At 38.4% G+C, this 23,330-nt stretch overlaps 2 protein-coding genes and 1 non-coding gene across 19 annotated transcripts in view; all 3 read right to left on the bottom strand.

Moving 5' to 3' along the window:
- MCMDC2 (minichromosome maintenance domain containing 2) overlaps positions 1-7,652 on the bottom strand; it is a 34,916-nt gene extending 27,264 nt beyond the window's left edge. The window contains exons 1-5 of one of the 4 annotated variants that reach the window (XR_006741583.1): positions 7,552-7,647; positions 3,376-3,547; positions 3,154-3,284; positions 3,021-3,080; positions 213-408 (exon numbers count right to left, since the gene is read on the bottom strand). Coding sequence is in view for 3 of the 4 variants with exons in the window: in XM_045581456.1 (XP_045437412.1) it covers positions 213-408; positions 3,021-3,080; positions 3,154-3,284; positions 3,376-3,469 (481 nt within the window). In the remaining variant the exon portion in view is untranslated. Of the gene's footprint in view, positions 1-212; positions 409-3,020; positions 3,081-3,153; positions 3,285-3,375; positions 3,548-7,551 lie in introns of those variants that run through there. The other 3 variants (XM_045581456.1, XM_045581457.1, XM_045581458.1) reach the window with 3 other exon arrangements.
- On the bottom strand, positions 2,590-2,716 carry LOC118718691. Its single transcript, XR_004987882.1, has one exon. It is a non-coding gene; the product is annotated as a small nucleolar RNA SNORA11 (small nucleolar RNA).
- A 987-nt stretch (positions 7,653-8,639) lies between the features above and the next one.
- Positions 8,640-23,330, bottom strand: part of LOC118718321 (serine/threonine-protein kinase Sgk3) — a 59,794-nt gene continuing 45,103 nt past the window's right edge. For 8 of the 14 annotated variants that reach the window (XM_036437048.2, XM_045581450.1, XM_045581447.1 and 5 more), the window contains 8 exons: positions 21,932-22,044; positions 21,797-21,833; positions 21,132-21,218; positions 18,625-18,720; positions 16,627-16,689; positions 16,073-16,228; positions 13,959-14,048; positions 8,640-10,519 (listed from right to left, as the gene is read on the bottom strand). In XM_036437048.2, coding sequence (XP_036292941.1) covers positions 10,349-10,519; positions 13,959-14,048; positions 16,073-16,228; positions 16,627-16,689; positions 18,625-18,720; positions 21,132-21,218; positions 21,797-21,833; positions 21,932-22,044 — 813 coding nt within the window. In that variant the 3' untranslated portion in view covers positions 8,640-10,348. Of the gene's footprint in view, positions 10,520-13,958; positions 14,049-14,218; positions 14,296-16,072; positions 16,229-16,626; positions 16,690-18,624; positions 18,721-21,131; positions 21,219-21,796; positions 21,834-21,931; positions 22,045-23,330 lie in introns of those variants that run through there. The other 6 variants (XM_045581448.1, XM_045581453.1, XM_045581455.1 and 3 more) reach the window with 4 other exon arrangements.

Genomic DNA, 23,330 nt, shown 5'->3' with positions numbered 1-23,330 from the left:
TGAGAACAAGTACTTCAGCAATACAAGAGCACCTGTTAAGTTGATATAAGAGGAAGGGGAAAATGAATGCATTTCAACTTATAAACACTGAGAGATACCATATTTTCTAACATTCTTTCTACTCTGTGAATGTTTTAGAACTAATTGTAAACATGATTTGGGATTAAACAATAAATTGCTTAATGTTTTTGATTTTACATTTTAATATTTACCTTCTGAAAGAGGGCATGCGTCATCTGAACAAAGAAATCTTGCTCCTTGTGTATACTTGGTTACAGTTGTCATTGCAATCACAATCCCTTGCATCATATAAAATCTTTGAGATGTATAATCAAGTGGAAACTCACAAAAATTAAGACTATAACTTGGCAGAGCAGGTAAATGTGTTAACTTCAGCACTATATTAATCTAATAAGAACATAAAAATTGTATTAATAAAAACTGCAGATCCAACTGGACTGGCATTATAATATATGTATATTTGTAGGGTAAAACAAGTAAATGACTTGTTAGTGTTATTAGAAACCAAAAATTTAAACATAAAAGATACTTAAATATAGAATTAAAGATAAAAAACCTTTAAAATTTTACATTTTAATTGAAAATATAATTTTTAACTAATAATTTTCCCTAAAAAATACACATTTCCTGGAATATAGCCAGTGAAAAGATATGACACTTCTACTGCCAAGATTGGGATTGCTAAATATAATGTCTCACTAAAAGGAACCAGAGTTCCTTGGGAGAAATGGCTGATTTCAGGTCTGGGGCAGAAAATACACCAGATGGACCTGGTACATCTCCCTATGCTAGAAACCAAGGGGAGCTATAAAAAACTAATGTGTCCTAGCTGGTTTGGCTCAGTGCATAGATCATCGACCTACAGACTGAAGGGTCCCAGGTTTGATGCTAGTCAAGGGCACATGCCCAGGTTGCGAGCTCAATCCCTGGTAGGAGGAATGCAGGAGGCAGCCAATCAATGATTCTTTTATCATTGATGTTTCTATCTCTCTCTCTTTCCATTTCTCTCTAAAAATCAATAAAATATATTTTAAAACATACTTACACAAAAACAAAAACAAAATAACTAATGGGATGGCCCTGGCCAGGTAGCTCAGTTGGTTTGAGCATTGTGCTGATATGCCAAGGCTGCAGGTTTGATCCCTGGTCAGGGCACATATAACAACCAACCAATTTCTGCATAAGTAAGTGGAACAACAAATCAATGTTTCTCTCTCCTCATCCACATTTCTTCTCTCTCTAAAATCAATCAATTAAAAACAACAACAACAACTAATGGGATGGGCCCAAAGGGGACAGGAACAAACTTTAAGGGATACCCAAAGACCAAAGGTAGGATAATAAAAGCATAAGAAACAATGACAGCCGAAACCGGTTTGGCTCGGTGGTAGAGTATTGGTCTGCGGACTGAAAGGTCCCAGGTTCGATTCCAGTCAAGGGCATGTGCATTGGTTGTGGGCACATCCCCAGTAGGTCGATGTTTCTCTCTCATCAACGTTTCTAACTCTCTCTCCCTCTCCCTTCCTCTCTGTAAAAAATCAATAAAATATATTAAAAAAAAATGACAAAGATTCATTGAAACATATCAGATATACTTAAAAATTCATGAGTTCCTCATAATTATTTTCAAAAAAAGAACAAAAAAACAAAATAATTATTGGTCATCATTAGAGGTTAGATTTCAAACTTGTTTCTCTGAAAATCCATAAATGGGAAATAATCAAACATTTATTCTACCTTTTTGTACAAATTGTATTGCAGGGTAATCAAATATTAGATGATGAAAGAAAACTTATAGAATGATTTCAGTTAATACATTCTGAAAGGATGCTAAAGTTAGAAAAATCACAATTTTGCAATCCTAATGAAATAATAGATTCTAGGCAACTGTCATCAATGGCTGCAAAAACCTTAAGGTGGAAGGTGATAGGGAGGGAAACTGTATATTGAAGGGATCTGGCTGACATTACCTAAACTCACTGATGAATTGTGGCATCACTAAAATTGGGAGAACAGGTAGTTCTCCTAATGAAGTGTAATATGAACTATGAAACTAACTATGATGTACTGTTGTCAAAATGAGTTGAATCTCAATCTAAGCAAGTCTTTAGAGCCAACTTCTATTTTCCAGAAATCTGGGGTATAGGGGGAAAGATAAATTACCATAAGAACATATCAGTAAAACATAGGTTATGTGACATTTTATAGAACAACTAACTAGTTTCTTAAAAAAATCAATGGTATAAAAAGGGAGGGGGAGAAAAATGGCTCTAGACTAAGAGATTTAATGAGATGTAAAAATCAATTATAATGTATAGCCTGTACTTCGACCCTGTTTTGAACAAATTAACCATGAGACATTCTTGAGGGCCCAACTGGGTAAATTTAAATACACACCGACTATTGTAATGTACCAAGAAGTTATTGTTATTTATATAAGGGTGGTAATGTCACTGTGGTTACTAGTATATAAGAAAAACGTCCACAATTTTTAGAGGTTGATACTAAACTATGTAGGGTTGAAATAAGAGTATCTGGGATTTGTTTTAAAATATATATATTTTTTTCATGTTTGGGGCTAATGTCACAGGAAAGTCATGGTATCCTGCCACCTGTGAAGAATAGGCCCAAGTTGCTGTTGGTGTGTTATTCACAGAGGAGCCATTCTTCAGGCGCTCTGCTCTCTTCACACCCTGTTTTAAAATATTTTTAAAAAATGCTGATGATACAGACATGGCAAAAATATTATAAACGATTACATCTGAGTGATAGATATATGCAGTTTGTCATGTTAGTCCCTTTATTTGAGGGAATGTTTGAAATATTTTATTATAAAAATGTTTAATGTTATAAGTGATAATACAGGAAACAAAGAAGTGTATATAAGATATTCCATTGAACTTAGAAAATTTTATTTTAATAAACAAAAAATAAAATACTTAAGTTATCTTAAAGGTATTGTATATTTGTTTTCTTTGTTCAATTTAACTAAAACTTACTTGAGTTTCAGTCTGTAATTGTCCAATTAATGACAGAGTCTTAACAGCAATAAAACAGACCTGTGATTTCAAACAAACAAAAAAGTTACCAAAAATTTCATGTGGCATAAAATGATTGCTTTCTTTAACTTACTGATTGAAAAACTTCAGCAGCTTTTACAGGATGATGTAAAATGTGATTTCCAAGTTCAGCATCTAATTCAACAATATCAGAAGGGTTTATTAAAATATTGAATCGATAGACAGCATAACTTTGTTTTGAATCTGTAAAATACACAAATACAAAAATGAAGATAGTCATATGTAGGTATTTAATTTTAAAGTTTCTAAAATAAAGTTACTTTGCTGAACATACCATTGTAGTATTTGCAATCATTTATAAACTTTTGGAGCCCTCCACTTCTGTCAAGATAGACAAGGGCTGCCTCTTTCATTTTTAGATTTGACATTTTCTCCTATTTAATGATTCTTCTCTGTTACTAATTGATTGAACCACAATGGCTGGTAAAGACTACAGATGAGAATACCTAGAAATAAAATTAATTAAAATGTAAATTGAAGACCTCTAATAAAACTTTACAAGCTATGCAACTTAAAATTGACAGTGATATAAAACAAAATACAATTCCCAACTTTAAGAAATCCCTATCCAAAGGGAAACAAAACTGTTTTCTTTTGCTAAATTACATGTTTATCAACACTAATTTATAAGGGTCTCTACAAGATTGCAAACTTAAGAATAGCAGCCTCGGAAACCAAGATGGCGGCATAGGGTAGACACTCGAATGCAGCCTACCACAACAAATTTGAATTTAGAACTGAAAAACAGGGGAGGCATTGCCCTGAAGAGCCAGACGGCTGGCTGAGAGGAGGCTCTGCCATCTGGGAAGGAGAGAGAAGACACGCTGAACCTCAGAAACTGTGAAGCAGCTTCAGTTCCAGACTGGCACTCCCTGAGGCTGGATACAAGGAAAGCCCCTTCTCAGATCTTCACAGAGACACAGAGACGGGAATGCTCAGGAGGCCAAGATAATAAAAACCTAAGGACTCAAAAGCTGGGGCCCATGTCGCCAGGGCCCGCTCAGCCCCAGCTGGCCAGCAAAGCCCCTTTGCTGGGGCAAGATCGCAGGGGGCAGGCCGAGGGGTGGGGGAGGCCGGCCAGAGGCCTCCTGTGACTGTTTGCACACATGTAATTAGCTCTAATTACCCAGGGCTTTCATTTCGTGGAGGACTCTGGGCCTGGCCCCACGGAGCCCGCTGCTCAGCCAAATGAGCCTCTCACCTTTCAGCAGCCCTCCTTTGCTCCTCCCCGCCTTCCACGCCCCCCCCTAACTCCCCCCTGCCCCCACAAAGGATTGGAGCACATCTACATATATAAAAGAGTAATGTGCAAATTGAATGAATAGCAAAACAACCAGAATGACCACTTGACCAGTTGCTATGAGGCGCACTGACCACCTCCCAGTCCTTCGCCCAGGTCTGCAGACTCTGAACCCCCTATGGCAAATGGGGAACTGGGGAGAGTGGCAGCAGGGGGCTGGGCCGGCTGCTGGCAGCTGGGGAAGATGGCCCTGGTCCCAGGCCAGGCCTAGGGCCCGTACCTGTGCACGAGTTTCGTGTGCCAGGCCTCTAGTATTATAATAAAGAAGAAGTAATAAACCCAGATTCAGAATGGCTGTTATCCTGTGTCTGGGAAGAAAGGAATGTCATCAGGAAGATGAAATAGGGGTCCTGACACTATTATCGATGTTCTATATTTTAAGCTCAATGGTGGCTGCCTCGATGTTCATTTCATTATTTTTATGCCTATATTTACATTATGCATTGGATTTTGTATTGTGGAATATTTAATAACTTAAAAAGCTACTAATACAAGTTGATTGTCTGCATATACTGTGGAACCTTGCTTCTCAAACTTAATTCATTCCTGAAGGCTGTTCAAGAAATAATTTGTTTGAAAACCTTATTTTCTCCCAACTAAGAAGGTATATATGTCTTCATCATCATTATCATCATCATCATCATCACTCCTAATAAAACATAATTAATTTTGTTCACTTTAAAAAAAAAAAAAAGAATAGCGGCCTCAAATATCTCTTTACAGAGTATATATTAAAAAAATGCTGCCTGAAATAAATATTGGATAATGAGGTCCAATTACAGGTGTTTTAAAAAAAGTGGCAAAAGTTATTTCATAAATTCAATGTAAGTTACAAAGTGTAGTTAACCTACAATCTGAGAACTTGGTACTAGACCCAGCATTTCCTAGTTGCTAGGGGGAAAATCAAATGAAAGAATTCTTTCAGATGATAAAACCTCTTTTGTCTTTAAATCTTCAATACTGATCAACATAAAACATTAAACCATAGTAACAAGGGTGGAATATGTAAAATTCATTTAAAGAACAGCAAACATAATTGGAAACAATATCTGCCAATACTTATGTTAGGTGGTAGGGGTAAAATGATTAAGAATGGATCCTGTGTTCAAAGAATTGTCAATTTAGAGAAGTCAAAAATAATGATCACCACATTTAGTAATTACTAAATATTTACTGGGTATTTGCTATTTATTGGATACCAAATTGTCCTAGGCACTAGGGACACAAATGAGTAAAATGTTCTTAGACCTACTACTTGGGATTTAGGTCACTTTTCAAAGAAAAGTAATTGAGACTGTCCCTTCCACTATTACATGGGGGAAACTTCAGCGTCCATTTCTCTGTGGCCATAAGTTCCTACATCTTAAAGTGTATGCTGTGTTCAGGGCAATACATGTGTGCTTCATTAGGACATACGATTTCTGGGGCTGAAAGAAGGGAGGCTATCTATAATAATTCTATAATAATAAAAGCATAATATCCAAATTGACCAAATAGCCAAACAGTGGGACAGATGACCTTCTTGCTAAAGTTGGGGCTGCTAGGGCCAGGGCAGCCAGGTCCAAGCTCCTTACACAAATTTTGTCCTATATCATAAAAGCCTAATGTGCTAAGTGTCTGGTCATCCATTCAACCAATCAAAGCATAATATGCTAATGATATGCTAAGGCCACTCAACCGCTTGCTATCTGCACCAGAGGGCAGATGCTCTGACTGGTAGGTTAGCTTGCTGCTGGGGTCTGACTGATGGGGACTGAACAAGATGGGCTGGACACCCCCTGGAGTCCTCCCCCGGTCCCTCCCCTGCTGGCCAACCTCCCACATCCCTCCCCAGCCCTGATCATGCACCAGTGGGGTCCCTTGGTCTACCCTTGCCCCCTCACACTGAAGAGAACCCCTCCCCCCCCTCCAGTACACAAATTTCATGCACCAGGCCTCTAGGCGATAATGAAATGATTTGTTCATTTCATTATGAAAGCTTTTAAAGCCCATGATCATTACACAGGCAAAGAAAAGCCAGGGACATTTTTTACCAAGCAATATAGTCAAATTATTTTGGGAACCAGTGCCTGCTGTCCATGTGGGAAATGGGTTGGGATAGAGGAAGAGTGACAACGAGTTTCTAGCTATTGAAACAGTCCTGACAGATGGACGGCCCAATCTATGGCATCAGAAATGAGATGGCAGTGAGGCGATGGATTCTAGACTTTTACAGTTTCACGTTGGACCTGGTGACCAGCCTCCGTGTGAATTTTCAACACGGGTGCGGGTGGATGCTCCTGCTGCTCTAACGCAAATACTGAATCTCAGAGAAGAGTAGGAAAATGTTCCAGTTCAGTGGTCTGCAAACTGCAGCTCAAGAGCCACATGCGGCTCTTTGGCCCCTGGAATGTGGCTCTTCCACAAAATACCGTGGCCCTGAGGGAGTCTATTTAGAAGAAGTGGTGTTCGAAGAAGTTTAAGTTTAAAAAATTTGGCTCTCAAAAAGAAATTATGGCCGAAACCGGTTTGGCTCAGTGATAGAGCGTCGGCCTGCAGACTGCAGGGTCCCAGGTTCCATTCCTGTCAAGGGCATGTACCTTGGTTGCGGGCACATCCCCAGTAGGGGGTGTGCAAGTGGCAGCTGGTCGGTGATTCTCTCTCATTGATGTTTCGAACTCTCTATCCCTCTCTTCCTCTCTGTAAAAAATCAATAAAAAAAAATTTTTTTTTTAAAGAAGAAATTTCCGTCCTTGTACTGTTGCTATTTGGCTCTGCTGACTAATGAGTTTGCCCACCACTGTTCCAGTTCAGTGGAGATAGGATGTGCCGGGCTCCTGGGACAGGCACGCAGATAACCAGCATCAGGGCCGGATTCAGTAGCTGTGGATTCAGTAGCTTAAAAAGGCGTGTCAAGCAGCGGGCCTGGGTGCAGGCGGGGAAAGTGGAGAAAAAGGCTTCCAAGCCCGAGGGAAACATTAATTAAGCGAACGCGGGTCAAATTCCAGCCGCCGCCTCACAGTGTAAAGAACCCAAGTGCCGGTTCCCTGGGACCCGAGCGGGTCTTCGCTGCCGGCACGTCAGAAGGAAAACACCTCACACCCAACGCCCCCCAAAGCGAACCCGGCCTCGCACCCCGGGGTCCAGACCCCTCCCATGCACAGCGCCCACCTCCGGTCGGCGCGGGCCCAGCCTGGCAACGCGGGACACCCGCCGCGGCGCACACAGACCTCCGCGGCCGCGCGCCGCCCGAGCCGGCCACCCAGGGAGGCCCCACCGCGCACGCGCGCAGCTTCCGTCCGTTGGCGGCGGCGCGGGGGCTGCCGGGACAGCGCCGCCCGGTCACCATGGCAACCGGGCCCACCGGCGTCCCGCCCCGTCCATCACTCCCGCTCCCTTCCCGCAAAGCAAAGCTAAGCGGATAGAAACCGTTGGTTGTGTTATCACAGGCCAGCAGTGCCCATGTTTGTTTAAAAAAAAAAAAAATAAAACTTTCCCAATGGGATGCAAAATGGGGCAGTCCATTTGGAAACCATTCCGGGGACTACCTTAAAAGACTAAACAGAGCTACTAGGTGACCCAACAATCCCAAACCACATTAGATAGATAGATAGATATAGATATAGATAATGAGAGAATAGCAACACACGTTTACACAACAATTTATACAAGAATGTTCATCTGATTATTAGTAGTAAAAAAAAAAGTGGATAAAGTGTGGTATATCCGTAAATGGAGTCAATTGGCCATAAAGAGATGAGGTGCTAATACGTGCTACAACAGGGATGAGCCTTGAAAACACTATGCAAAGCGCATATCACTTTAAAGTATTCAAGTCACCTGAAACTCACCTGCATACACTTCAGGGTTTCAAATAAAAGAATAATCACCTTGCCATATGGAATAATCTAGTAATTTTTACATGTTCAACTACTTTGTTAAAATTTTACTTGTCACATATATATATATGCATCAGTAAACAAAATTTTATATATATAATTCATTTTGTAATGATACTATCACCAATTTTAATGTATTTATATAATTCATTTTGTAATGATACTATCACCAATTTTAATGTAAAGTAATGACAAGCATTAGATGATCATTAATCTTTTTGCTAATTTTATTACACTCTTAAGATTTGTATTTTTTTGAGATAAAAAAAAGCAACATTCTATTTAAAATTTTAAAAAAATATACAATATTGCACTTGAATTTTTGGCAGTTTAATTAAGGAGTGATTGAGTAAAAAAAAATCATACAAGAAACTAGTCTTTATTTTGCTTTATAAGCAAAGAGCTTTGTATAAAAGAACTTACAGTAGTACCAAATAAACCAAATATTTACAGTGTTGTTACTAAAGTTTTACTTCTAAAGGAAGATTCAGTGTATTGAATGCAAATATTATCATATCTAAGAAAAGCATAGTTCTTTCCCCCCATTCTGCTGAACATTCTTAAACCAAAGGGTATTGGTGTGAAATGCTTTTGTGATTTTTTTTCTCTCAAGAGAAAATACATGAAAAGAATGCTTATTTTTGAAGCATCTAAACTGGGTCACTAAATTCTTTCCCAATGTTTCCTACATGACTTACAAAATCTCTAAACTAAACATCAGAATTCCAAAGATAAGCATTCTTTTACAATTACAAGTACACCAGTTAGCTGGTTTTCAGTATGAAAACTTTAAGGCCAATTTCCCATACAGTCTCTAAGATACATAAGATGCTAGGCATCTTTCTGAATTATTTTAACTTCTGTTACACAATAGTAAAACTATACACATTTATATTAATCCTGAATTTGCTACTCTACTTTTAAATTCCCAATTAGGTAAATATTCTAGAAAGCTCAATATTTTTCACTTAACAACCAATTAGGGAGACAGTTTTAAAAACTATTTGCAAAACGAAATATCAAGATTTAGGCCTACTTAACAGTATATTAAACATTCAAAAGACCAACAAGAACATAAATAGAATGCATTTGTAATATAAATACATGAGACAGATACATTCATTTTGGCACCACCTTAAAAAAAAATAAATCCAGCAGTACTGTACTTTATTACTTTTCAGATGTTTGGGAATATTTAAAATGTCAACTATTAAATATTTACTTTCATTCCAGAAGAAAAAAAAATTCATGAATTTAAATTGGTATTTCAAAAGCAAAGGATTTCCTTTTGTTACCTTTCTTTTTACTGACTTGAGAGAGAGAGAGAGAGAGAGAGAGAGAGAGAGAGAGAGACTTGTTGATCCACTTATTTATGCATTCATTGGTTGATTCTTGTATGTACCCATGACCTTGGTGTATCAGGACAATGCCCTACCCAATTGAACTATCCTGCAAGAGCCTCCTTTCGTTAATTTTTAATTTGACCTGCAGAATGAACAGTTACTCAAAGTGTTAATTAGCAGCCAATGTGTTAACTATGCTTTTACACTTTAATCCTACCAAGACTGATTATGGCAAGCAGCGATATATTATGGACAGACATGGTTTCTGCTTAAACAACCACATACAAATTGCATAGTTCTTATCTGAGAACAAAGATCAAAGTAGAGAGTTACAAAGGCATTAATAGATGTTAACTGAACTGAAATAGGTTGTTGAAAAACAGTCCATCTTGGGTAGGTGTTAGTGTAAACTTGGAGGGGAAAAACAGTCATTAGCAAAAAAGTTTTCTTTAAAAATAGGTTAATGCTAAGAACAATAGCTTTTAAAATTTCTGTTTAAAAATAAGCTTAATAAACAAGAATACAAATTTTAATTCCAAACGTAGCTTTTTGAAATGCACTATTTTCTTACATACAGCAGAAAATACATTTTTTTTTCATAGTTGTTAACATTATTTGTAAAAAAAAGGCACTAAACATATTTGAATATATTCACACAAAGAGGAATTCCAGTCTCATCTGTACATAGGCTTCTATTTGCTCCATGGTCCCCGGATGGCAAAATGTTCACAAAAATAAGTCCTCTGAAGGAGGCGCGTAAGAGAAACCAACGAATGCATCATCAGCCTCCAGTACGCTGGCGTTCACTATAGAATAGTCAGTAGACACACACACGGAATATGGAACCGTTTCTTCCGTAAACGCTGCATCGAAGTTCCTAATATCATCTGGTCCTGCCTAAAACATCAAAAGAACACTATTATTCACCTTTGTTTCTTCATTAATGTAGTTCTTCATTAAACCCTTCATGGGGTTTGTATATTGATTCCTGGCAAGTTTTTTTTTTTTTTTTTTAATATATTTTATTGATTTTTTACAGAGAGGAAGGTAGAGAGATAGAGAGCTAGAAACGTCGATGAGAGAGAAACACCAACCAGCTGCCTCTTGCACACCCCCCACCAGGGATGTGCCCGCAACCAATGTACATGCCCTTGACTGGAATCGAACCCGGGACCCCTCAGTCCGCAGACCGATGCTCTACCACTGAGCCAAACCGGTTTTGGCTGATTCCTGTTAAGTTTAGATGTCTCCTTACTTCATCGTTGCTTTGGAACATCTTCTGCTTTTATTCCTTAACTGAGGTCCTTCTAATGGGCAAGGTTCTTGTTGTTGGGTGGGGCGAGGAGAGAGAAGGGTAAGGAGAGCTAGCATAACAGAGTCCTTACCAGTGTTAATATGAATCTCAGTCCCTGCTTATGACCCCCCCTCCCCGTTCTCTCTACTCATCACCTCTAAGTTTGGAAAAAGGGTTCAGGTAGGTTTTCAGAACAGCATTTTGCATTTGAGCTTCCAACAAGTGCCTGCCCATCCAGCTTCTCAACTTCGGGCAAATGAATGAAGCATTTTAACGAAGGGATGAAGGGGCTGTACGGAAAATTGTGAAAGGTGACTCTTGTGCCACAGAGGTCACTAAGCATTCAGTGATGAGACCCTTAGCTCAAAAGGCCTAAAGGGACCAGGAAACTCGGAAATGAAACACGGTGTCTGCTTAGGCTCACAGGCAATGGTTCTTAATCGTCTTTTACAAATTTGATACAAGTGAACGGCCTTTCCCCTTTCAGTGTACGTACGAATAAAACTGTGTTGCAAAATCAGGTGATTCACCGTTAAAGCCCATCCCTGAAGCTCTAGTTAGCTCTGCACTAAGAGAAAGGGAAGCTTTAAAATGTTCAATTCATACCCAAACCGGTTTGGCTCAGTGGAGAGATCCTCGGCCTGAAGAGTCCCGGTTTTTATTCTGGTCAAAGGCACATGCCTGGGTTGCAAACTCGATCCCCAGTAGGGGGCATGCAGGAGGCAGCCAATCAATGATTCTCATCATTGATGTTTCTATCTCTATCTTCCTCTCTGAAATCAATTTTAAAAAAATCCTATATAATAAAAAGCTAATATGCAAATCGACCAAACGGTGGAATGACTGGTTGCTATGATGTACACTGACCACCAGGGGGCAGACCCTCAATGAAGGAGCTGCCCACTGATGGTCAGTGCGCTCCCACAGGGGGAGTGCTGCTCAGCCAGAAACCAGGCTCATAGCTGGTGAGCGCAGGGGAGGTGTTGGGAGCTTCTCCCACCTTTGCGGCAGAGCTAAGGATATATAAACTACCCTGTCTTTTCTATAAGAGGAAAGCTTGCCTCCTCTTCTGTAAAATAAGAATCCTGCCACCTGTCTGTTAAAGTTGTGAGGATTTGATGCATTAATACATAAAATTTGCAGAATCTGACACGTAGAAGGTGCTTAATAAATGATGATAAATGTTCTCTTCCCTGACTTTATAAATATTTTGAGAATGCTCTTATGACTCGTGGCTAGTACTGTCAGGGACAATACCGTATTTCTTATGTTAAAAGTGAGGGAAGGCTCTGTCTTCAAACTAGTTCTGCAACTTTAATTAAATTGTGGGCAAGTTACTTACCCTTTTCTGTGCCTAAGTTCACTCATCAGAAGTATGGTGTAAAATAACAGTACTATTTCATAGGATTGTTGTCAGGGTTAAGTAAAAGGATACAAGTATTAAGAATAGTGAATGAGAATATCTATCTTGCCAAAACCGGTTTGGCTCAGTGGATAGAGCGTCAGCCTGAGGACTGGAAGGTCCTGGGTTTGATTTTGGTCAAGGGCATGTACGTTGGTTGTGGGCACATCCCCAGTAGGGGGTGTGCAGAAGGCAGCTGATCGATGATTCTCTCTCATTGATGTTTCTAACTTTCTATCCTTCTCTCTTCCTCTCTGTAAAAAATCAATAAAATATATATTTTTTAAAAAGAATATCTATCTTATTCTAGTATAGCGAACTTTTTGATCTTTGTTAATTTATTAGGTGAAAAAAACCTGTAAGGGTTTTATTTTGCATTCCTTCAACATCTTTTCATATATTTAAAAGCTACCTGTATTTTTAAAAAAATATATTTTATTGATTTTTTACAGAGAGGAAGGGGGAGAGAGAGAGAGAGAGAGAGAGAGAAAGAGAGAGAGAGAGCTAGAAACATCAATGAGAGTCGATGAGAGAGAAACATCAACCTGCTGCCTCTTGCACACTCCCTACAGGGGATATGCCTGCAACCAATGCACATGCCCTTGACCGAAATCGAACCTGGGACCCTTCAGTCCGCAGATCAACACTCTACCGCTGAATCAAACCAGCAAAAGCTACCTGTATTTATTTTTTAAAATTGTCCTTTGTCCATGTTTGGTCTTTTGTTTTTCTTTTCTTTTTTTTTCTTTTTTTCTCATAAGAATGCTTTATGTACTAAGGAAATTTCCCCCAATTTGTTATTTGCAGTTTTTCCCCCCCATGCAGATATTTCTAAATTTTATGTGGCAAAATTTACCAATTTTTTTTGGTATGGCTTTTGAGTTGTGGGTCTTACTTTAAAAATTTAATTAATTAGTCAAACAGAGTTCCAAACCTGGAGGTGCCTAACTCTGATGTCAACACTGTGCCATTTCTAGGGTTGCTGAGGAGGAATCCCTAACTCTTTAATGTACCTGATGACAAATTTATTTGCAAATAACTAAACTCAGTGGACTCTCAATTTAAAGAGAAAAATTAAATTAATCTTAAAGATCCAAGGTTCTTATTGCAAACGCTAGAAATTAGGAGCAGAAACGGAACCATGTCTGAAACAGTCACTCCTGAATGAGCTAAATGAAATAAGTCAATCTACAAATACTTCACAATTTTTGTACTGGAAGGTATTTCTTATCAGTCTAATAAAACTATCATCTTGCCAAAACCGGTTTGGCTCTGTGGATAGAGCCTGCGGACTGATAGGTCCCAGGTTCGATTCCAGTCAAGGGCATGTACCTTGGCTGCAGGCACGTCCCCAGTAGGGGGTATGCAAGAGGCAGCTGATCGATGTTTACTCTCATTGATGTTTCTAACTTTCTATCCCTCTCTCTTTCTCTCTGTAAAAAATCAATAAAATATATAACTAAAAAAACCCCAAACAAATTATCATCTTACCGGTCATCCTTAAGTGACATATTTTGCATACATTTACGTACTGATTTCAGTTTTACTCAGGTTAGATTTTGAGATATTTGCTGAAATTATGATGAGCTACAGTTCTACATTTCACTATTTTAGAAGGAAGGACCTGGATATATACTTACCACATTAGGGTTAAACGGTGGTGGAATCTTCTTTTGTACAAGGTCTGTCCAACTGAGTGATTCAAAAAAGGGATGATTCTGAATTTCAAGCTAGAATATTAAAGGAAAAAAATACATTTTAAACTAATGCTGAAGAATATATTAAGTACTCACTGAAGAATTTTATGGAACCAAACCATTACCATTTTGTTTCTCAATAACTCTTTTTAGATACATGCTTATGTTATTTATGTGGCAAAGTGGTATAGCAGAAAGACTATCTGAGTATACACTTTATTCTCTTCACTATCCTAGTTTCTTCATAGGTAAAACAGAGTTAACATTTTTGCCTTAGATACTTAGCAGGCTGTTTTAAGGATAAATGGTGCCAAAACCCGTTTGGCTCAGTGGATAGAGCGTCGGTCTGCAGACTGAAAGGTCCCAGGTTCGATTCTGGTCAAGGGCATGTACATTGGTTGCGGGCACATCCTCAGTAAGGGGTGTGCAAGAGGCAGTTGGTTGATGTTTCTCTCTCATTGATGTTTCTAGCTCTCTATCCCTCTCCCTTCCTCTCTGTAAAAAATCAATGAGATATATTTATTTAAAAAAAAAAATTAGTACCAGAAACTCTTTCATGTTAATGCTGGTTTCAGTAGCAAATGCTTCAGAGTAAAGAACACTTAACGTAGACATACTTACCAAGCTTCCCTCCACTGTATTAAGTTCTAATGTGTGTGGTAAGTTTTACCTCACAAAATGCTTCCTCCTATTTGGTTCTTTTTAAACACTCATTGAAATCTTGTTGTATAATAATTCCTGCTGGAATCACAGACATCTGCTCCTCCATGTCTCCTCCCCAAAAGACCAAAAAGGCCTTGTGAGTGGCTACAAACATCTCAATATAAACACTTACTTAAAAACTGTGTCACCTTTACTGGTGTCCAAAAATGTCTAGTTAGTGTAGACACACACACACACACACACACACACACACACACACACACACTGGAAGTTTAGCCCAGTTGTGCAACTTTCTTCAGCAATGAGCAGCAGCCCAGAGATGATAGTTGAATTCATCCAGGGTTGCAATTTCTGAATTCAAGAAAAGGACCCGCCGAAACCGGTTTGGCTCAGTGGTAGAGTGTCAGTCTGTGGACTGGAAGGTCCCAGGTTTGATTCCGGTCAGGGGCATGTACGTTGGTTGTGGGCACATCCCCAGTGGGGGGTGTGCAAGAGGCAGCTGGTCGATGTTTCTCTCTCATCGACGTTTCTACCTCTCTATCTCTCTCCCTTCCTCTCTGTGAAAAATCAATAAAATATATTTTAAAAAAAAAAGAAGAAAGAAAGAAAAGGACCCAGGGGCATGGAGGTGTGAAGTATTAGCAAAACTGACTGAAACAACAGACTGGAATCAAAACTGGATAGAGAATTGTTGAAAGAGCCATCTGCTGTACTGGGACGTGTAGGAGGAGAAAGTCAGTAGCAGATAAGTTTGTTATTCACAGCTCAAGTTCAAGTTGGCCAACAGCCCCAAAGAATTTCTGAGAAATTTAAACGAACTTAAAAGTTCTTATCCCTCAATAGTTCATAAATACTAACACACTAAGATAACAACTTACACTAGTAATGTAATTATCCTTCTTTTAAAAAGCACACCAAACCCACAGGTTCCATAACTATCTCAAGGAGATATCACCAAAGTCTCAGGGGGAAAAAGTGGTTTCATGTTGGTTCAAGATAAAATGCATTGCCTCATGCAGTCAGGAAGCACTTAAATTCTTGTTAAACAACATGATCTAAAAGTTCAGGTAGTCAAACTTTTTTTAAAAAAAGTAGGGAGAGGAGAGAAATTTTAATTAATAAAAATCAAATAAATAATAACAGTGTGATGGCTGGATGTGACAGACAAAGGGGATAGGATAGGACCGTTACAGAGATCAACAGAAAGGATGCAAGTACTCAAACCCTGTGTAGTTCTGTACATGTAAACACCGGTGAAAGCTGTTGGGACTGGTTACGGGTTCTCATGGTGCTCTTCTTTAAGAGCTGTATCCATCCCGTTAAGTACCACATAAAAGAAGGCTTTATCTTCACATGATAAATAAGCTTAGATACAGTGGGAGAGAGATACATACAAAGTCTTCTTTGGCACCAAGCCGGTTCTGCCTGTCTTTTTCTAGGAGTTCTTCCAGAATGGACCAGGCTGTGAGGCTCACTCCCGGCCTCAGATTGAGGGGCTTGTGCAGAATGTTGTCATACATTTCAGCAACATCTCGGCAGTAAAAAGGAGGCTGGGGGAGAAAAAAAAAAAAGTAAAATAAAGTTAGTGTTAACTGAACGATGCCAAAATGTTTGGGTTAAAATAGTTGGATTTGGCCTTGATCTGTAAGGAGCAGACTGGGACTGGACAAAAGACATACACAGCCGTGTTTGGGTGCAGTGTGGCCTTCTAATGCAAAGAGACTCCACAACCCAGCGCACAGACAGCTTAATGCATGTGCACTGAATGAGTTAGGGCCAATCTGTTCAATAACACAGGTGCCAATTGTATAAAGTTACAACAGTATCTGTTTTAAAGAAAACCACCACCAACCTCATCATGGCATAACGGTAGCATTATTGGAAACAGAGATCCAACATGAAATAATTTCTCGAGACTTGGGAATAAATAAATTAAAACAGAGACTGCCCGAAAAGACGAAGACCTGAAGACCATGCTCCTTCCTAAGTACTGCGGCATGATGGGTATACTCTGCAGGAAGAAACACTTTCTTTTTTACTTTTAAAAATCTAGCTTGATTCTAATATCATTCATATAAGTTAGTTAATGAAGTATATGTTTCAAATGTTCCCGTTCGAATCAACTGCGCTTTATACACAACAATAATATTTTATGCTTTCAAAGTCGTCTAAAGAAATGAAAAGGATATCTGAATGGCAAGTATCCAACACTTAAAGGTATAGAGTGGATGTGAGGTGTCCTAAGTCACTGGTATAACCAGAAAACTAGATCTTTCAACGAGTGGATCTTAGACAAGGGCAAAGAAGAGACAGTGTTGGAGGTCATGAGAATCTATCATTCAAAGTGAGCAACATGAAACAAATGCTCCTAAATGTACTGAGAGCTCCCCCATTTGGGGGGGGGGGGTTGGGGGATGGGGTAGAGGGTGGGAGAATACAAAACAAAAAGCAGAACAAAATAACAAGCCCCAGCTCAGGTCTCAGATGACGGTGTTATTTAGCTTAGTGGAGGCAGATGACGGTGTTATTTAGCTTAGTGGAGGCAGTACCAGGGGGGATGAGTGGATGGTTCCCAGCCTGAGGCTGGGGGACACTCTTGGGACCACAAAGGGAACCTAGGAAAGATTCCAACTGTTCCCAAAAGGCTAAACAAAAGCATACATTATTGCTCCAAGGATATGTAAACCCACTCAAATGCCTAACTTGTTTGCTTTAGGTTGGAGTATTAACTCAATGTAGCAAAACAAATGTACTCATGTTAATCAGAAGCTCTAGCTGGGGAAACATTACATAGTAAACATTCTTTTTCTTTTTTTTTTTTTTTAAAAGAAATCTTAATGTTATGGGGTCGAACCCTGGGTTCAAAATAAGACCACCAGAGGCTGATGATTTATTAAAAAAAAAGCAGGCAAAGATTTATTGAAATATCTGGCCAGGACAGCCGCAAGAGCACCACACACAGGCAGACTCGACACGACTGCGCGGCTTTAGGGGCAGGTAATTATTTTTAAAGTTCTGAGAAGGAAAACCCCTATTTTGCAACAAACTGTTGTTTGGAATTTTCTGCTGTTCTTCCTAGATAAAATGTTGCTTTCTAGTTTGCTTTAGCCCGTTTGAAGAATGATGAAGATAAACTTAGCTGTCTGACATTGTAGGACAGAGACCAGATATGCCCACAATTTCAATACCATGCCAGGTGCACTTTTTTAAAATTGGATAGAACTGTATTGTTTTCAAGGCCAGCATCGAGATAACCACTAAGTGTACATAGGGCTGGCTCTTTAATTTAAAAAAAAGGAAGTTCTGCCTGTAACCTTGCTTAGAATTTGAATTCATCCTCCCTAAGCCCATCGTGCAATGAACAAAGCAAGTAAGTGAAGGTCGAAGTCAGAACAGTAGGGTTAAAACTCAAACAGCATTTTCCACCCAAGTATGATTGCAACCATATTTCATTAAGACATGGTATATACAATATATATGGTGAATGCATGAGATGGTTCTCAGTGATGGAAAAACCAGTGTATTAATTTAATCCTATAAAAAACAAAATGCAAGAAAAACCCAAAGGCATTATCTTCTAATAAATACAAACATCTTTTTTTAACTTCCATCTTTCTGAAATTAGGCAGAATGATGACTAGGATAAACTGAATAAAAGTGGCTAATTTTAATATTCAACTATGTGTCAATTTCAACAAAATGAGAGAGGGAGGAGAATACCTGAAGCAGTAATTACTCTGATAGAAAAATTACATTTAAAAATTATTAACAAAATGAAGTTTTTCTTTTTTGTGCATACATGGTTTTGGACTCCTTTTTACCATGTTACTACTACTCTGTTAATGTTATCTAAGTGTCCACAGGATTATTGAAAGAGAAAGAGAAAGAGAAAATGCAAATCAGTTATAATATACTGGGAAAACAATGAAAGAGTAGGAATACATACCAGCCCATACAGCATTTCATACAGTACAGCACCAAGGCACCACCAATCTACAGTATTGTCATAGGGCTGCTTTCTGATCACTTCAGGTGCTAGGTACTACAGAAAAGATGAAATATTAGTGCAACTCAATAAACAAGACAAAGTTTGGAAATAACTGAGAAATTTAACGAGCTTTAGGTATTACTATTATGCTAAAAAAAAATCTAGATTTTTAAATTGGTTGTGTATTTTCTTTTTTCTTTTTTTTAATATATTTTATTGATTTTTTTTTTGCCCCCCTGGTTGTGTATTTTCATCTTATACCAGTGATTCTTCAAAACCAAGTGGGACATTTTTCAAAATACACATAACTCAAACACTTCCCCATAAACTGTGATGCAGTTAAGACAAACAGAAAAGGGCAGCGAATGTAGAAACTGTAATCCAAAGTAGGTATTTTGTGTATGTGGGAGAAGGGAAAGAGGAGGAAACCTTTTATAAGGTTAATTTATCTTAAAAATTCCTCTGGTCATTACTCATAATTGTTCCTCCCAAAGAAAGGATTCCTAATATGGCAATTATGATTCTTTTTTTTTTCCATGAAAGAAAAGAATGAATTACATTCTTCTTAGGAAATTACAACTGTAATTCTCTAACATATTATTTACAAATGTTTGTTATTACACAGCTATTTACACTTTAACATATAAAATACTTAAACTCATCACCATTTCACAAATGTTAAGATGGTTAATTTGAATTTCAGGTTCCAAAAAATATGTTTTCCTTTTCCATATGAAATAGGGAAATGATTTCTTAAGTTTTTTTATAGGCTCAAAAAAATGGCAAAATAAATTAAAGGATTTAATAATTTGACCACATTTAGACTTAGATGACAAAAGAACTTGTTCCTTTCTAAAACCTACAGGACTTAAAAGATTTTGTTGACTATGACATCAATATACATTCATAAAAAATGTTTCTTCAGACATAAACCAAAATAGAATGGTTACAAGAACAAGGTTAGATTAGACAAAGGAAGAAAAAAAATACATTTTAAAGTAAATATTGTTGCTTACAGCTACTTTTAATTACATTTCTGATCTTGATTAGAGGTGTCATGTGAGCCAGTATATCACACATTTTCAACAATATCTGTTGTTATTGGGCAATAATGATGAAATACTACTTGGCATCTAAGATCACCATAAATAACATTAAAGAGTGTGTGTGGGTGTGTGTCAGAGAGAGAGAGAGAGAGAGAGAGAGAGAGAGAGAGAGAGAGAGAGAGAGAGAGAGAGAGAGAGAGAGAGAGAGAGAGAGAGAATAAGAAGTCTTTAACAGCTGAAACCGGTTTGGCTCAATGGATAGAGCGTCGGCCTGTGGACTGAGAGGTCCTGGGTTCAATTCCAGTCAAGGGCATGTATCTTGGTTGCGGGCACATCCCCGGTAGGGGGTGTGCAAGAGGCAGCTGATGGATGATTCTCTCTCATCGATGTTTCTAACTCTCTATCCCTCTCTCTTCCTCTCTGTAAAAAATCAATTATATATATTTGATTTAACATAAATTGTAAGGACTATTATCTCAAATAGAAATATACACTTCTGTTTAGAGAATGGGATATTTGGGTTTGTAAATTCTGATTTGTGAATTTCCCCCCACATCCTCTGTCTTATTTTCTTCTGTTAAATAAACACTTAATTTACTATAAAATATTTTAACCAAACATAACAATAGTAAAATATAATAAAACCCAATAAAGCTGCCAATATAGGCAATGCCAATCACTTGCCATATTTTCTTCAGCTTATTTTTAGAGGCGCTTTATTAAGAAGAATGCAATTCCCCCGTTTAAAGTGTGCAATTCAGTGGTTTTTAGAGTTGTTTTATATTTAGAGCTGTGCAAACATTATCACAAATTTCGGATATTTTCATCACTGATTTGTGATTTTATTTTGAAGCACTAGAACTAAAGTCAAATGCTTAAAGAAGTCTTAGGTAGCCCTAGCCGGTTTGACCCAGTGGATTGAGCATCAGCCTGTGGACCAAAGGGTTCCAGGCTCGATTCCAGTCAAGGGCACATACCTTGGTTGCAGGTTCCTTCAAGGCCCGGGCCCTGGTCGGGGCACATGGAGGAGGCAGCCAATCAATGTGTTTCTCTCACATGGATGTTTCTCTCTGCCTTTCCCTCTCTCTTCCACTCTCCCTAAAAATCAATGGAAAATATCCTCGGGTGAGGATTAACAAAAAAAATAAATAAATAAAGGGGAAGTCTAAGGTTAACAATAAAAATAAGCCTAATTTACATCTTTGGTGGGTTATCTAGTGGTGGTACCCCACTATCGCAGTTAAAAATACCAACTATCAATAAACTTTATTCAGAAGGAATGATTATTAGATATTTCCAATTGGCAGAAGCTAGGTTTTATTCTAGTTTTCTGATGTCAAATTTTGGATATGCAATTTGTGATTCATTTCTTCATTTTACACATGATTATGTGAATGACAAACGAGACATACTTCTTACCTCTGGTGTTCCACAAAATGTTGTTGTTGTATCAGAAATAGCAATTCCTTCTTTACAAAGCCCAAAATCTGTTAAGACAACATGTCCCTGAGAAATAGAGGGGCAATAAGATAAAACAATGCATGAACATAAACTGATAATTTCAAAAATCCATTTTATTTTGAAATAATGATAGACCCACAGGCAAACTGAAAAAATAATAAACCGAGTTCCATTACCCCTCATCCAGCTCCCCCCAATGCTGGCACCTCATATAACTGCAGCACAATATCAAAACTGGGAAACTGGTATTGACGTATTGTTAGCCAGACAGCCAAACCTATTCAGTTTTCACTATTTTGTAATGCATGCATTTGTGTACGTGTAAGTATGTGTAGTTCCACGTAACAGATTCATGTATCCACCACCACAATCAAGCATCCATCAATCCCAAAGAAACAAAAGAATCCCTGGTGCTATTCCTTTATGTTTGTACTCCACTATTTCCTCGATCCCTGTGCCCTTGTAACCACCAATGTTATCTCCATCTCTATAGTTTTGTCATTGCAAACATGTTATATAAAATAAAATCAAGCAGTGTCGAATCTTTGAGGCTGGCTTTTTCCCACTAAACACAACCACAACAAAAACAGAGGAATAGCAGATTTTTAAAAGACAGTACTTACTACAGAATCCAAAAGAATATTTTCCGGTTTCAAGTCTCTATCAAAGCAAAAGGAAAGAAAAGCAAACGTGAATATTAGCTGAAATAAAACAAGAAGACATTTTTTTTTACAAGTAATATTTAAAAAAAAACTTACCTGTACACTATTTTGATGGAGTGCAAGTAACCTAATGCGCTGGCGATTTCAGCAGCATAGAACCTCGCTCTGTGCTCGGGAAAGGACCGCTCTCTTTGTAAGTGAAAAAACAGCTGTAAAATTAAGATCATTCACAGAGTGAAACAAATATATTCTACAAATATAAAAATAGGGCTGGTTGGTGTTAACTTTGCACCAAAGCATGGAACTGTCTCTCTCCCTTGTCTGGGTCCCCAACTTGGCAATCACGGTCTCTCTTCAACCACACATCTTTCATTACCCTTGCTAACTTACTCATCTCCCATTTACCCTTCAGTCCTCAATGTGGCACTGACCTCACCACTCCGGGCACCCACTCTGGAAAAAAAACCACCAGTGCAGGCCAATGATCTTGACATTGCCATGTGCTTACAGTATCTTACTGGACCCATTTTGATGGTTCATTCCTTTGGAAAAACATCAAACACTATTCAGAGATTGGGAACTAGTGGTTAGCAGGCCAAATATAACCCACAGATATAATTTGCTTGAGCCAAATACTATTTTTAGAAAAAAAATCTACATTAAATAGTAACATATAAAAACTAGAAAAAGGTTTTGGTAAAAATTGGTTTCTTTTGGGGGGGAAAAAAAAGGCAGGGGGAAGCTCTGCATCATGGAGCCTAAATTCCAATGTGACAGCAAATGGCTAGAGCTAAGCAGGAGCTGCACTCTCCAGTTCATTTCTTACACTTCCGAATTCTGAATTTACTTCTTACAACCTGTCTGTCCTTTACGCATTAGGTGAAGTTTGCTCAACTTACTCTACGTTTCTTGGCCTCTAAGATAACAATCTGAAAAATAATTATTTCTGCCTAGATCTTCTACCTCTTGGAGAGCTCTATTTCCTCTCCTTTCTGCTCCTGACACTGCAGGGATTAGCAAGGTTTCTCTGTCCTGGGTTTCTCCTGTTATTCTTTGTATGCATACCATCCAGGTTACCAAATGCAATCGAATGACTAACCACCACCTCTATGCTGATGTCTTTCACGTGGACATCTCTAGTCCAGACCTATGCTTGGAGCTCGAACTGCAAAGACATGCTGCTCTTTTTTTTTTAGTATTTCATAAGCCAATAAATTCAACTTGTCTTCTCTTACAGACTACCGGTAACTGCTCCTGCGGTATCTCTCCTTTAATGACATCGCTTTCCACCCAGCCCTCTACGCCATGGGAGGTAACAAGATGTGGCAGAAAGAGTCAGATTTCACAGCTGATCAGATTTGGGCTCAAATTCTGATTCTTCCCTTTGGGTGTGTTTCTCTGATTTTCAAAGATTGTCCAAAAATTTTTTCTTAAACTCTTCTGAAAGGTGAAGATCAGTGCCAGATCCTGACAGAATTGAGCTCAAGGACCCTTC

Source organism: Pipistrellus kuhlii, unplaced genomic scaffold (assembly GCF_014108245.1).
Source record: "Pipistrellus kuhlii isolate mPipKuh1 unplaced genomic scaffold, mPipKuh1.p scaffold_m20_p_14, whole genome shotgun sequence".
NCBI lineage: Eukaryota > Metazoa > Chordata > Mammalia > Chiroptera > Vespertilionidae > Pipistrellus > Pipistrellus kuhlii.
This window is presented reverse-complemented; position numbering and strand designations above follow the sequence as displayed.